Source organism: Rhinatrema bivittatum, chromosome 16 (assembly GCF_901001135.1).
Source record: "Rhinatrema bivittatum chromosome 16, aRhiBiv1.1, whole genome shotgun sequence".
Taxonomy (NCBI): Eukaryota; Metazoa; Chordata; class Amphibia; order Gymnophiona; family Rhinatrematidae; genus Rhinatrema; species Rhinatrema bivittatum.
The window spans coordinates 48,108,479-48,120,763 of NC_042630.1; the positions used below are offsets into that span (position 1 = coordinate 48,108,479).

Here is a 12,285-nt window from a genome sequence, read left to right on the forward strand (position 1 = left end):
GCAGCAAAACTCATAGTTCTGAGAATTGTCCCCACTGAGAGTCATTTTATAAAGGCGAGCACAGGTGTAATGTACGATGGACCTGTCACCTGGGAGGAGATTTTCATAGAAATATGTTCCTTTATAAAAGTGAGCACAGGTGTAATGTATGATGGACATGTCACCTGGGAGGAGATTTTCATAGAAATATGTTCCTTTATAAAAGTGAGCACAGGTGTAATGTATGATGGACATGTCACCTGGAGGAGATTTTCAAAGAAATATGTTCCTTTATAAACGTGAGCACAGGTGTAATGTATGATGGACATGTCACCTGGAGGAGATTTTCAAGGAAATATGTTTCTTTATAAACGTGAGCACAGGTGTAATGTATGATGGACATGTCACCTGGGAGGAGATTTTCATAGAAATATGTTCCTTTATAAAAGTGAGCACAGGTGTAATGTATGATGGACATGTCACCTGGGAGGAGATTTTCATAGAAATATGTTCCTTTATAAAAGTGAGCACAGGTGTAATGTATGATGGACATGTCACCTGGGAGGAGATTTTCATAGGAGTATTTTCCTCTCTTTCTCTCATGTTTCTGGCCCTCCTACTTATCTTGTGACTGCCTTATTCCATATGATTATACTGTAATCATTTCTTATGTTCTCTTTCTTCCTTATGTGAAGGATTTTCTACTATATGGATCCCTTATTTTTCCTTACATGTATGTTATTCTGAAAATATAAATAAAGTGTTAAAAAAAATTTAAAAATTGTGCACATAGTCCAAACCTGTGTGTGAAAAGCACTCACTGACTATAGTCCAAATTTTCAAAGGAGAATTACAAGCACAAGTCTGCTTTGAAAATTAAGGCTATGTACAGAAAACCTGCCAGACTTGTGCGCACATATTTAGAAATGCTCCAGAGCAGGCATGTGTGTGTGTGTGTGTGTGTGTGTGTGTACAGTTACACGCATGCTTCTGAAAATGAAAAGTATATGCATAAAACATTTCCCTATCCCAACTCCACTCTTCAGAGAGCTTCCTTTTGTGATCGTAAAAGTTAACCCTTAAATGAGGAAAGGTCCTACTTTTACTCACACAACCAGCTGGGCAATTTTCAAAAACCCTTATTCATGCATAAAAATGGGAGTCAGACATTTTGAGAATCAGGCCCAGTTTATTTCAGTTACACTTTATGATTTTTGTAAAAGTAAATCTGTTACGCCTATGTTTCTTATTGTGACGTGTGAGCTTCTATACATTACAAACATTGGGAATGCCCAGGCAAATTTCTTCTTACGTGTTCTGAAATATTAATAAAGCAGGAAATTTCCACAAATCTATCACCAGGGTAAGTTTCTATTTTGCCAGATATAAGGGCTGCCGGAAAGCTTTTTTCACAAGACTTGTACTTTTAGCTGTTAAAGGGAAAAATTACTGAAGGTGAAGGGAAGGGGAACATGTATTGTTCCCCTTCCCTTCACCTTCACAAGACATCATTGATGCGCTTACCGAGGATCTCCATAAATTAGACCTCATCGATGCTGACTCCGCCTGTTCCTCTTGGCATCAGCTTACCAGCAACATTGCAAATTGACTCTGCCCACTACTAACGAAAGAGATCTGCTCTGAGAAAAAAGACAAAAAACCCTGGTACACCACAGACATCAGAATAATGAAACTCGAACTCCGTAAACTGGAAAAGAAATGGCGTAGAAACTAAGATCCAGCACAACTACAAAAATACAAAGCTCTTCTCCACCAGTATCGTAAAACAACAGATGAAGCCAAGAAAAACTATTATATAGCAAGAATCCATCAATACCAGTTCAACCCCCGTGCCCTCTTCCAATATGTCTCTAGCTTAATTACCCCAACTACAAACATGAACCCAGACAACGTGGATGGAAACAAATGTGAGAAGCTAGCTACATATTTCCACGACAAGGTGGCTAATATCATGGCTCGCTTTTCTTCTCCTTCTCCACCAGTATCCCTACCAACCACCTACACCAAGATCACCTCAGCCACACTCTCAAACTTCGAAACATCATCAGCATCAGAAATTGAAGAGATCCCCAAAAAAATCAAACCAGCCATGCACCCGATTGATATCATGCCAACAAAAACACTCCTCTCCATTCCTACCAGGATAGCCTCTCCCATTTCTAACATTATTAACAAATCTATATCGTCTGGTGTTTTCCCAACACAACTCAAGCACGCAATTATAAAGCCTTCGCTCAAAAAATCTGACCTGGACCCCTCAGAACCTGCCAACTATCATCCAGTCTCGAACCTCCCATTCTTGTCCAAAATCATAGAGAAAGTCATCAACAAGCAACTCACCGACTTTCTAGACGAAAATCAATTACTATTCTGATCACAATATGGTTTCCGTAAGAACCATAGTACAGAAACCCTTCTAGTGTCTCTCTCTGATTCATTACTTAAAACCCTCAATAATGGTCATTCTTACTTACTACTCTTCTTGATATTTCTTCTGCATTTGACACTGTCAACCACAATACCCTCCTTTCCCGCCTCTCACAAATTGGCATCGCTGGCACTGCCCTATGCTGGCTCCAATCATTTCTGAAGGACAGGACATACAGTGTCAAAATGGACTGCCATGTTTTGAAACCCAGAAAACTAACACAAGGTGTTCCACAAGGATCATCTCTCTCCTCCACACTTTTCAACATATACCTATCTCCTCTCTGTCAACTTCTGGTGAAACTGGATCTTCCACATTTCATATACGCAGATGATGTACAGATCCTCATCCCCATCAATGATTCCCTATCTAATGCTCTAAAAATTTGGGATGCGTCTCTTATAGAAATAAAAAAACTACTTACTGAGAACTTCCTAGCAATCAACACTAAGAAGACAGAGCTCCTCATCATATCACCTCACAATAACATCCCCGCTAACCCTACTCTACCGTTACCATCGGACTCCCTCAATTTACAGCAAGTCCGCAGCCTTGGTGTTATCATTGATAATCACTTCTCCTTAAAGAATTTCATCACGGCCACAATCAAAAACGGTTTCTTCAAGCTACATACTCTAAAAATAATTAAACCGCTTCTACAGCAACATGACTTCCAGACAGTGTTACAAGCCACAATATTGTCAAAACTGGACTACTGTAATGCCATACTACTAGGTCTCCCCAAAAACACAATACAACCATTACAGATGCTACAAAATGCTGCTGCACACCCTACTCACTAACTCTCACCGCCATGAACACATTATACCTGTTCTCATGTTCCTTCACTGGCTCCCTGTAGCATCTAGAATCTTATTCAAAGTTCTCTCCCTCATACATAAATCGATCCATAACCAAGATATGCAATGGTTCTCCAATCATTTTATATTCCGCACATCAGACCAATAAGAAAAATGCACCAAGCCAAACTCACCTCTTCTACAATTAAACACATCAAGCACGTCGCTACAAGAGACCGCACATTCACTATTGCCGGGACCAACATCTGGAACAAAATGCCCACAGACCTGCGTCTTGAACCCTGCCATAAGAAATTTAAGCAAAACCTCAAAACATGGCTGTTCGAACAAGCTTACAATCAATGATCCTCTCCTCTTCTGAAATGCCGATTACTTTTCCTGTTCTCCCTGAATCATTACTACACTCTGAGTTTATCCTTCTCACTGCTAATTTAGACTTTATTGGTCTCTGAACTACCATTTATTATTAGACTTGCCATTAACTAGGGAATATGATCACCATTGGTTTATTGTATTTGTTTTATTATGTTGTTATTTTGATATATATCATGTCCACTTTATTTCAATTTGTCTGTAAAGCCTGTTGCTGAATTATTGTTTATTGTAAACCGAGGTGATGTTTTTAACGTGCCGCGGTATATAAAAAATCACTAAATAATAATAATAATAATGTAATTTGCGCATAATTATGGAATAGCACACATATTCTATTTTCCAATGAACACTCACTTTTCTCCAAACCAAAATTTTGCTCCCACAAAACAAAGTTGCAAAGTTTATGGGCCATTTATACTGATAAATGATTTTCAGAGAGAGAATAATAACTCTTGAAAATTTCTACAAAGTGCATGCTTAGAAAGTAGCTGCAGAGTTTTGAATTCACATGGATGTTTTCAAAATTGCCGCACTACTCCTTCATCAGTTTATCTTTCTATACAAACATTCCCGTTTTTGCTTATTCTTTATGTAACCTTTCTATACTGCTTGTCTGTATTTTAAATCCATCTGGTTTTACAAGTCTTCCTTCTGTCATGCTTACTATCCCTGTCTCTAGGCATATATTTAGATCTTTCAGTTTATCTAAAACTTATTTTTACAAAGATAATGGGTGACTGCCAAGTTGTTCCAGTTATCACAATGGGGTGATGTCCTTCTGGGATAACCCCTATGAGATCATTGGGTGCCACAGTATGTGGAGGGGGGGGGGGGTGTCAAATGACCAGGAGGTCCCCAGGAACGAGATTACAGTGCCACACTCAGAGGGATGGAAGAGCTGCCAGGACACAAGGGGCTTTGCACGACTGCCACAAAACAGCAAACTTTCCACTTGTCAGAGGCAAACATTGATGACAACTTGAAAATGAAGCCTTTCAACCCCTACTTTCTCCTCTTAACTCTTTTGGGGATAGTGGACATTTTCCCTGTGGTTATGCTTGAAATGTTTCCTATGGTCACTTATTACATTTATATTTTAATCCCTACTCTAGTCCAAAGAATATGTTGCTTTAGTTTCATGGGCCCCTGTTTGTGTGTGCATTTGTTATATGTGCCTACCAAAAAGTATGAGGATGTGAAGAGGGATGTTGGTTTGACTGATTGGAGGGTGGAATTGGTCAATGATTGGAGGCTTCATGGGAACATCTGCTAGAGAGAAGAGGGGCACCTACTGATCCAGTGATGACAACTTTCATTTTGCTTCCAGCTCCCAGCTGTGGTGTCTTACCTGTAAGATGGCAGAATAAGTCCCTTTCATTTGTGAAAGATCATCAGGATATGGGACGTTTGGGGTGTTCCAGCAGTTGTACACATCTGGAATCATGGAACTAATCCATGACTGATGTATAGATATCTAGATAAGCCTCCTATTGAGCTAATATCTTGTGCTAAAGCCTTAATACGCAATGCAAGCAGAAGACTCCAATAGATTTACTCTGAGTCTGCATAGACCTCCAGTGCTCAGACAGGGAACAACCCTAGAAATATTTTAAAGTTTCTAGTTATGATCAGATGGATAGAACATGTGGGATAACACAAGCGGTCCTCCTAACCACCCAGAGGACATAGAAATTATGGACTTCTTACATGAAACTTTATTCTTCACAACTCAATAGATCAACATAAACAGCTTACTTTCAGCAACATTCACGTTCAGCATTCACCTTCAGGATAGAGATGTGTCAGAAGCTGCCTTCTCCTGGTATGCAAGGCCTGTTTGTTCCCTTCTGGGCCCAATATCTTATTTTTGCTCTCAGGGGACTCACCCAGAGAGCTACATGCCAGGTGCCTTCTCCAATATTGTTTAGGGAGAGTTTTTAGGGACACTCCTTCATATACCCTACACTCAGACCTTTCAGGTCAAGCATCTTTACTCAGCTTGAATATCTTCCAGAGGTGATTTATCTCTCTCGTTGTGGGGTCAAAACAAAGTCAGTGCTTCAGTGTCTGACATCAGATTTATATGCTTTCTATGGAATTCTCCAGACCTCTCACCCAGTAAATTCAGGGTAAAAGTTACAGGCTCTCGGCTTTCCCTTCCCTTTAAAGTGCCCAAATTTTCATCTTTACCCACTGTGTTCTTTGCCCAGGGTCCCCACTCTTTATTTTATGAGTCCAACTGAAGCTCCAAGTTCCAGTGCTCCTAGAGGCAGATTATATCTAGGACTCCTTCCAAGAGGACTCACATACACTGCTTGGCTAATTTCTATAGGGCCAGGGAAAATCTCAGTCTTTCCTCAGGACTCCTAGGTTATATTTTCCCATTCTCTTGCTCCATGATTTGTAATTTTTATTTATTTTTTTACTGTTACGGGTTCTACTTCTCTTCCAGTCTTTTTCAGGCCTCCTTGTGCTGCCTCGTTTGGTCACCCTGCAGAATCTCTAACAGATCTCCTTACAGTTCCTCCAGCTTGTCTGCCTCTTCACTTTGGGTTACACCTCTTCAGGGCTTGTTTGCACCTCCTCCCATTTTTAATGTGGCCCATACGGCAATGCTACATTGTAGGTCTCCTTGCACTTACGTCTCTGCAGGTTCAATCACCTGGCTTCCATTTTCTTTTTGTATAATTAGCTTTGCCTGTTCCTGCAGCTCTGGCTTTATTTCTGTTACCTATCCCTACAGTTGCCTTTTCTCTTGGCTTTCTGCCTGTGCAGTCCGGTACTACAGAAATCTCCAAACTGACACCATATGTGGGACTGCACAAGTGGATTGCAACTTCCCAAGGGAGAGAGATATGCTGGACATGGTCTGTTTACATGAAATTTTATTCTTCAAAATGCAATAGTTCAACTAAATCAGCTTACTTTCAAGAACATTCATATTCAGCAATTACCTTTAGGACAGAGATGTGTCAGGAGCTGATTTCTCCTTGACACACAGGGCCTGTCTGTTCCCCTATGGGCCCAGATTCTTATCCCTGATCTCCGGAGACCCACCCACAGTGCTACCTGCATACCTAACGTTTAAGGTGGACCAGAACTGATCAGTACTATTCAAGGAGGGACTTTAGGAACACTCCTTCCCAGTGCAGTACTGTTGAAGCCATTTACATACTGAAATAAAGATTTACGGGGAGAGGTTAGGAGTTAAAACAGTTTTCAAAAGCTATTTAACAAGGTAAAAAATATATGGGTCTATATTCAAAACCTATTTAAATGGCTAACTCAAAAGTTATCTGTCTATGCAGAAAATAGGGCATATTCAGCCACTTTTCCAGCTAAATTATTGCCAGATAAGTAGTTAACCAGCAATAATTTAGCCAGATAGAAAAGAGATTTTTGAGGGGCATTTTGAAGAGTGGATGAGTTAACCAGTTAACCTAGCTGAATATCCTGTGTACATGGATAAATTTAGACCTGTTTTATAAGGGTATGCAGTGCTGCATCAGAATAAAAGAAATGTAAGTGTCTGTGGCTCCCTTCCTTATTGTAAATTGCAATGCCTCCCTCATCACTCATCAAACTCATCAAATATTACTGGGCTGTCTACCCCCCAACCCTTTCCCCTTTTTCACTGTAAAAAATGTCTTTCATGAACCCCATCCCCAATTCTCAAACTAGTTGTTAGTTCCCCCACACCCCAATCCCACCCGCTGGACCCCCAATCCATCCGTAACCCCTATGGTGACAAAAATCATCCCTGCTGCGGGTCACTTGATTTCTTTCTTTTTTAAATTTAATATCGATAAAAAGCTACTTAGCTGGATAGCTTTTAAAGATATCCAGGAAAGGAGCAAGTTATCCAGTCGGATAATTTTTTAATCTAACTGACTATAGTCAAACATAGCTGGTTAGGTTTTAAAGTTAGCTGGATACATATAGTCGGGTAAATTGAAACAAGTATATTCAGCAGGACATTTATCTCACTGAAAAAATGGGACTATTTATCTGGCTAACATAAATGAGATAACTTGTCCACTGAACGGCCTTCTGAATATTGACCCTATTTTCTGAAAATTATTTACCTGACTAAAAGCATGCGTAAATTTCCATGGTATGCATACATTTACTACCAAAAACAAGGAAATCCACATAACAACTTAATCACTCATCTTAAAGGCACTACAGTGTTTATAATGAATCAGAAAACCTGTCAGCATGCCCTCTTAAAAAACAGGACCGCCCGGACTACTACATCATTTGCGAACAAAGTCTATTTTCAATAATATATATTTTTTGTGTGCATTTTAAACTTCATGTGATTAACTTATTAAACTTCAATAGTTGGTGATCAAGGCTTGATCATGGTAAATATGGATTCACCATCAGGTGGGATATTTTGGAAATTATCTCCCTAAATGGATGCCTTAAAACGTTCAGGTCCGTAGCACACATACTTTAGGTAGATTAAGGGGAGGAATTCCCACAGGCATGATTTAGGTAGCATTAATTGATAGCAAGCTGCATTGCATTTCCAAAATTAACTATCCTAGATCCCAGTTATACTTATAAATGTTGTGCATTTAGATTTTCATAGCATTCATGATTTTATTTTTCATTTTGTTTTAGTGTTGCTCGGTGTGGTAAATCATTTTAGTATGCTCATGCAGGCTGACCTGCAAAACCGCAACAAGATGGAATTTGTGTCTGTTCTAATTGCGCTTACAGCCGTTAACACGATTTGCAAATTTTTAATTCAGGGGGCAGAGTTTATGTAAATTTATCGTGTGTGGCGAAACAGCCGCAGTGTTAGCACGGCCAATAGCTACAACCCTTTCATTTGCGATACGTTGTGTGCTAGGGGCTGGAAAAGGTTTATCATGGACAGCCTGGAGAGAGAGAGAGAGACTTGCTATAATGTCTACTCCCAGGTAGAGTGTCCATCAAGGTAGAGTGTCCATCAAGCTAGGTTGAGAGAACATTGCCCAAATCTCATCTTGGAGTGAGTTTCCTTACTCCGAAGGCCATCAAATCTTCACAAGAGACCACTGTTCTGTTCGTACATCTCATGTTGAATGTGAAAGTGGCCCCAACCCCCTACACTCATACCTAATCCCCACCTCGAGTTACTAGGTGGGCCTCCCACAGCGATACAAATACCTGTCTAGGGAGTAGACATTATAGCAAATCTCTCTCTCTCTCTCTCTCTCTCTCTCTCTCTCTCTCTCTCTCTCTCTCTCTCCTCTGAAACAGCCTGTTTCATGCAATGATTCTTTGGTTGTTTTATCGTGCACCACAAAGATGTTTTCACGAATACATTTGCGCAAATCGCGAAAACATTGCGGCATGCAAAGTTTCCCCGCTGCACGAAAAAAGCCTCATTTGCATGGAAAACGCCCCTTAATGCGATATTGGAAAATGAGGCCCAATGTTTACAAAAGCAAAAATAAAAGAAATGTGTGTCCCTTCCAAACAAAAAAAATAAAATCACCCCCAGCCTTCCCTTCCAAAACAACACTTGACACTAGGCATGGGCCATCCATAGGTGCCAGATTTAAAGCATAGAGAAGGAGGGCTGGAGCCTGGTTCTATGAACCCCCATAGTAGGGGCAAGGCAGGTCTACAACCCCAACAGGTTATGAGGGATGAAAGCAGGGAGTGGAGCAGCCCAGGGAGGAACTAACTGGTCCTCGCTTAGTCCAGCTGCATAGGGGAGGGGTTGGAGGGCCTCTGGGTTGCCCTTTTCTTTGGTTTAATTTTGTTGTTTACAAAATAAATGCACACAAATATCTTCAAGTAAAGCATTTTGGATTTGCTACATCCTACTGTGATTTGAAAATTAAAATCTTCATATTTTTTTTAATATTGTAAAGGAGGTGGTGGAGGGGAAAACTCAATAAGATGCACGTGATATTCACATGCCTCAATTCTTTTGTGTTTATTTATTCTCCAGCCTCCCTCAGAGGATCAGACATGAGAGCTCTACATTGTTTGCTGCACATTTATCTGCTAAATAGCTTTGCTGTGACTGCCTACTTCTCACAAATTCTTCCTAAGATGGTATTTCTCAGAAGTGTGACTACTCCTACACCATAATTTTGTCCTCTGATTTTCTAATAGCTAACTTAGGATGAGATTCATCAAACTATCACATTTGATAGGGAGAGGGGTGTGTTTTATGATAACAGCTTATTTATTGCAAACTATACTATCTTAGTGCTTCACATAGGTATTACCACAGAGCGCTATAACTTTTTTGCACTTTGCAGTAAGTGCCACAATTGTTGTAATTCCTACCTATGACCACTGAGAGAGAGAAAGAGAGAGACTAGTTATAAGGCCCTCATAGTAGTTAGGTATTTATACCTCTATAGTTACTCTAAGTGAGATTTAGGTATTAGTGTAGGGGTTAGGGGCCACTTTGACATTCAGAGTGAGATGTACGAACAGAACAGTGTTATCTTGTGAAGATGTGATGTCCTTCGGAGTGAGGAACTCACCCAAAGATGAGATTTGTACAATGTTCTCTCAACCTAGCTTGATGTTACTCAAGTAGAGAGTCCATCAAGCTAGGTTGAGAGAACATTGTACAAATCTCATCTTTGGGTGAGTTCCTCACTCCGAAGGACATCAAATCTTCACAAGAGAGCACTGTTCTGTTCATACGTCTCATTCTGAATGTCAAAGTGGCCCCTAACCCCTACACTATTGCCTATACCTCATTTCCAGTAACAAGGTAGGCCTTCTATAGAGGTATAAATACCTAACTACTATGAGGGTCTTATAGCTAGTCTCTCTCTCTCTCTAGCTTAAAACACTGCAAAGTGTGATAAAGCCATGTTGCACAGCTTAATGAAAAAGGTGTAGTTATTTCCTGCATTTAAACTGTGCAACATGGCATTGTAATGCCAGCCCACTTTGCTAGAAATCCTGCCCCAAACTCCTTCCCTTTTCTAAATTAGTATCACACCATGCATTATGGCACTTTTTGCATGTTTTAAGGAATTTTTCACATGCAAAAAGCCCATAACACAGCTTGGAAAATAACCTGCTTGGTGAGAGGGAAGATATAAAAATGGAGAGGATAATGGATTAAAAATCAGAATTGGATGCTTCTCATTATGAGTTTGAGGCAAATTGAATGACTCAGGGTTATTCAAGACTAATAAGCATGATTGGGACTACTTGTATGTTACAGTTTTCAATTGCAATATTTTAATCTCTTTCCTTATATCCTAACAGATTACAGGCACTGAAACAATGGCGATGGAGAATAAGACAGGGACAACAGGATTCATTATTCTGGGCTTTAATAAATATTCTCATGAGGAAACCTTAATTTATATAATAGTTTTACCAGCCTTCTTTATCTCTATTCTGGGAAACCTTGGATTTTTAATATTAATGTGGTCTGACCATCATCTCCACAAACCGATGTACTTCTTCCTCAGTAACCTGTCCTTCATCGATATCTGTAACACCACAGTCACTCTCTCAACAATGCTGCAAAATCTCATGAATGGAAAAACATTCATTTCTTACTCTCTATGTATGACACAACTTTACTTTTTCATAAGTTTAACAGGTACTGAATTCCTCCTTCTCACTGCCATGGCCTATGATCGTTATGTGGCAATCTGCAACCCATTGCGATACCCACACATGATGAGTAAAAGGATTTGCATTATTCTTGTGGCTGCTTCATGGTTAGGCGGCTCTCTGGATGGAGTTCCTATTGAAATATTCATATCTCAGTTCTCCTATTGTGGTTCCAATGAGATTAACCACTTCTTCTGTGACATCAATGCACTGCTAAAATTATCCTGTAGTGATACTCACAACTTTGAAATAGTTGTTCTTTCTGAAGGAGCATTTTTGTCTCTCATCCCATTTCTTCTAACTCTATCTTCCTACATCTTTATCATAGTAGCCATCCTGAAAATCCATCATTCTGAAGGGAGAAGAAAGGCCTTCTCCACCTGTTCCTCCCACCTCACAGTTGTTTTTCTATTTTATGGGACAATTTTGTTTGTATACTTGAGGCCAAGTTCAATGCAATCACCAGAGCAGGACAAAATGTTTGCCCTCCTGTACACAGTACTCACCCCCATGCTAAACCCCATTATTTATAGTCTAAGAAATCAAGAAGTTAAAAATGCCCTCAGAAAAATCATCATTAGAAAATAATATGAAAGGAAAAAAAGTCTATCTGCTTTCCATCTGAAATGCCGTCAGGAATAAATACTTATCTGGTGCTTGTTTGTATTGCCACTTATGAAGTGAATGAAGAACCATGTAAAACTGCTGAAATTAATTCTTGAGTTGTTTTTCTTTTCTTTTTTTTTTTTAATATTGGATCATGGTAAAGGAGACCTCCACTCCATTTGACTTGTTAATAGTGATGACAATATGATCAAATTTTACGTAATTACTAGAGGAAAAATACTAAAGATATATATTATAAATGCATTTAACTTTCGGAGATTTGATTATGATAAAATGAAAAATCATAGCAGGGAGAATAAATAAATTATTTGCTTCTGTCTTCACTGAAGAAGATGAACGAGATATACTCATGCCAGAAAAAATATTCAAAGTTTCAGCCAAATGGAAACAAATCTCAGTGTACCTGGAGGATAAATTAGTTTAAATTCACAAAAA

General features: G+C 39.5%; 1 protein-coding gene across 1 annotated transcript; it reads left to right on the top strand.

Annotated features, from left to right (window-relative positions):
- The first annotated feature begins 10,884 nt into the window (after positions 1–10,884).
- Positions 10,885–11,811, top strand: LOC115077636 (olfactory receptor 5V1-like). Its single transcript, XM_029579931.1, has one exon. It carries the CDS (start codon positions 10,885–10,887, stop codon positions 11,809–11,811), a length of 927 nt encoding a protein of 308 aa, XP_029435791.1.
- Positions 11,812–12,285: the final 474 nt, after the last annotated feature.

Excerpts from the sequence above, each read along its gene's own strand:
- LOC115077636 (XM_029579931.1), top strand. The coding sequence starts at position 10,885 with ATGGCGATGGAGAATAAGACAGGGACAACAGGATTCATTATTCTGGGC.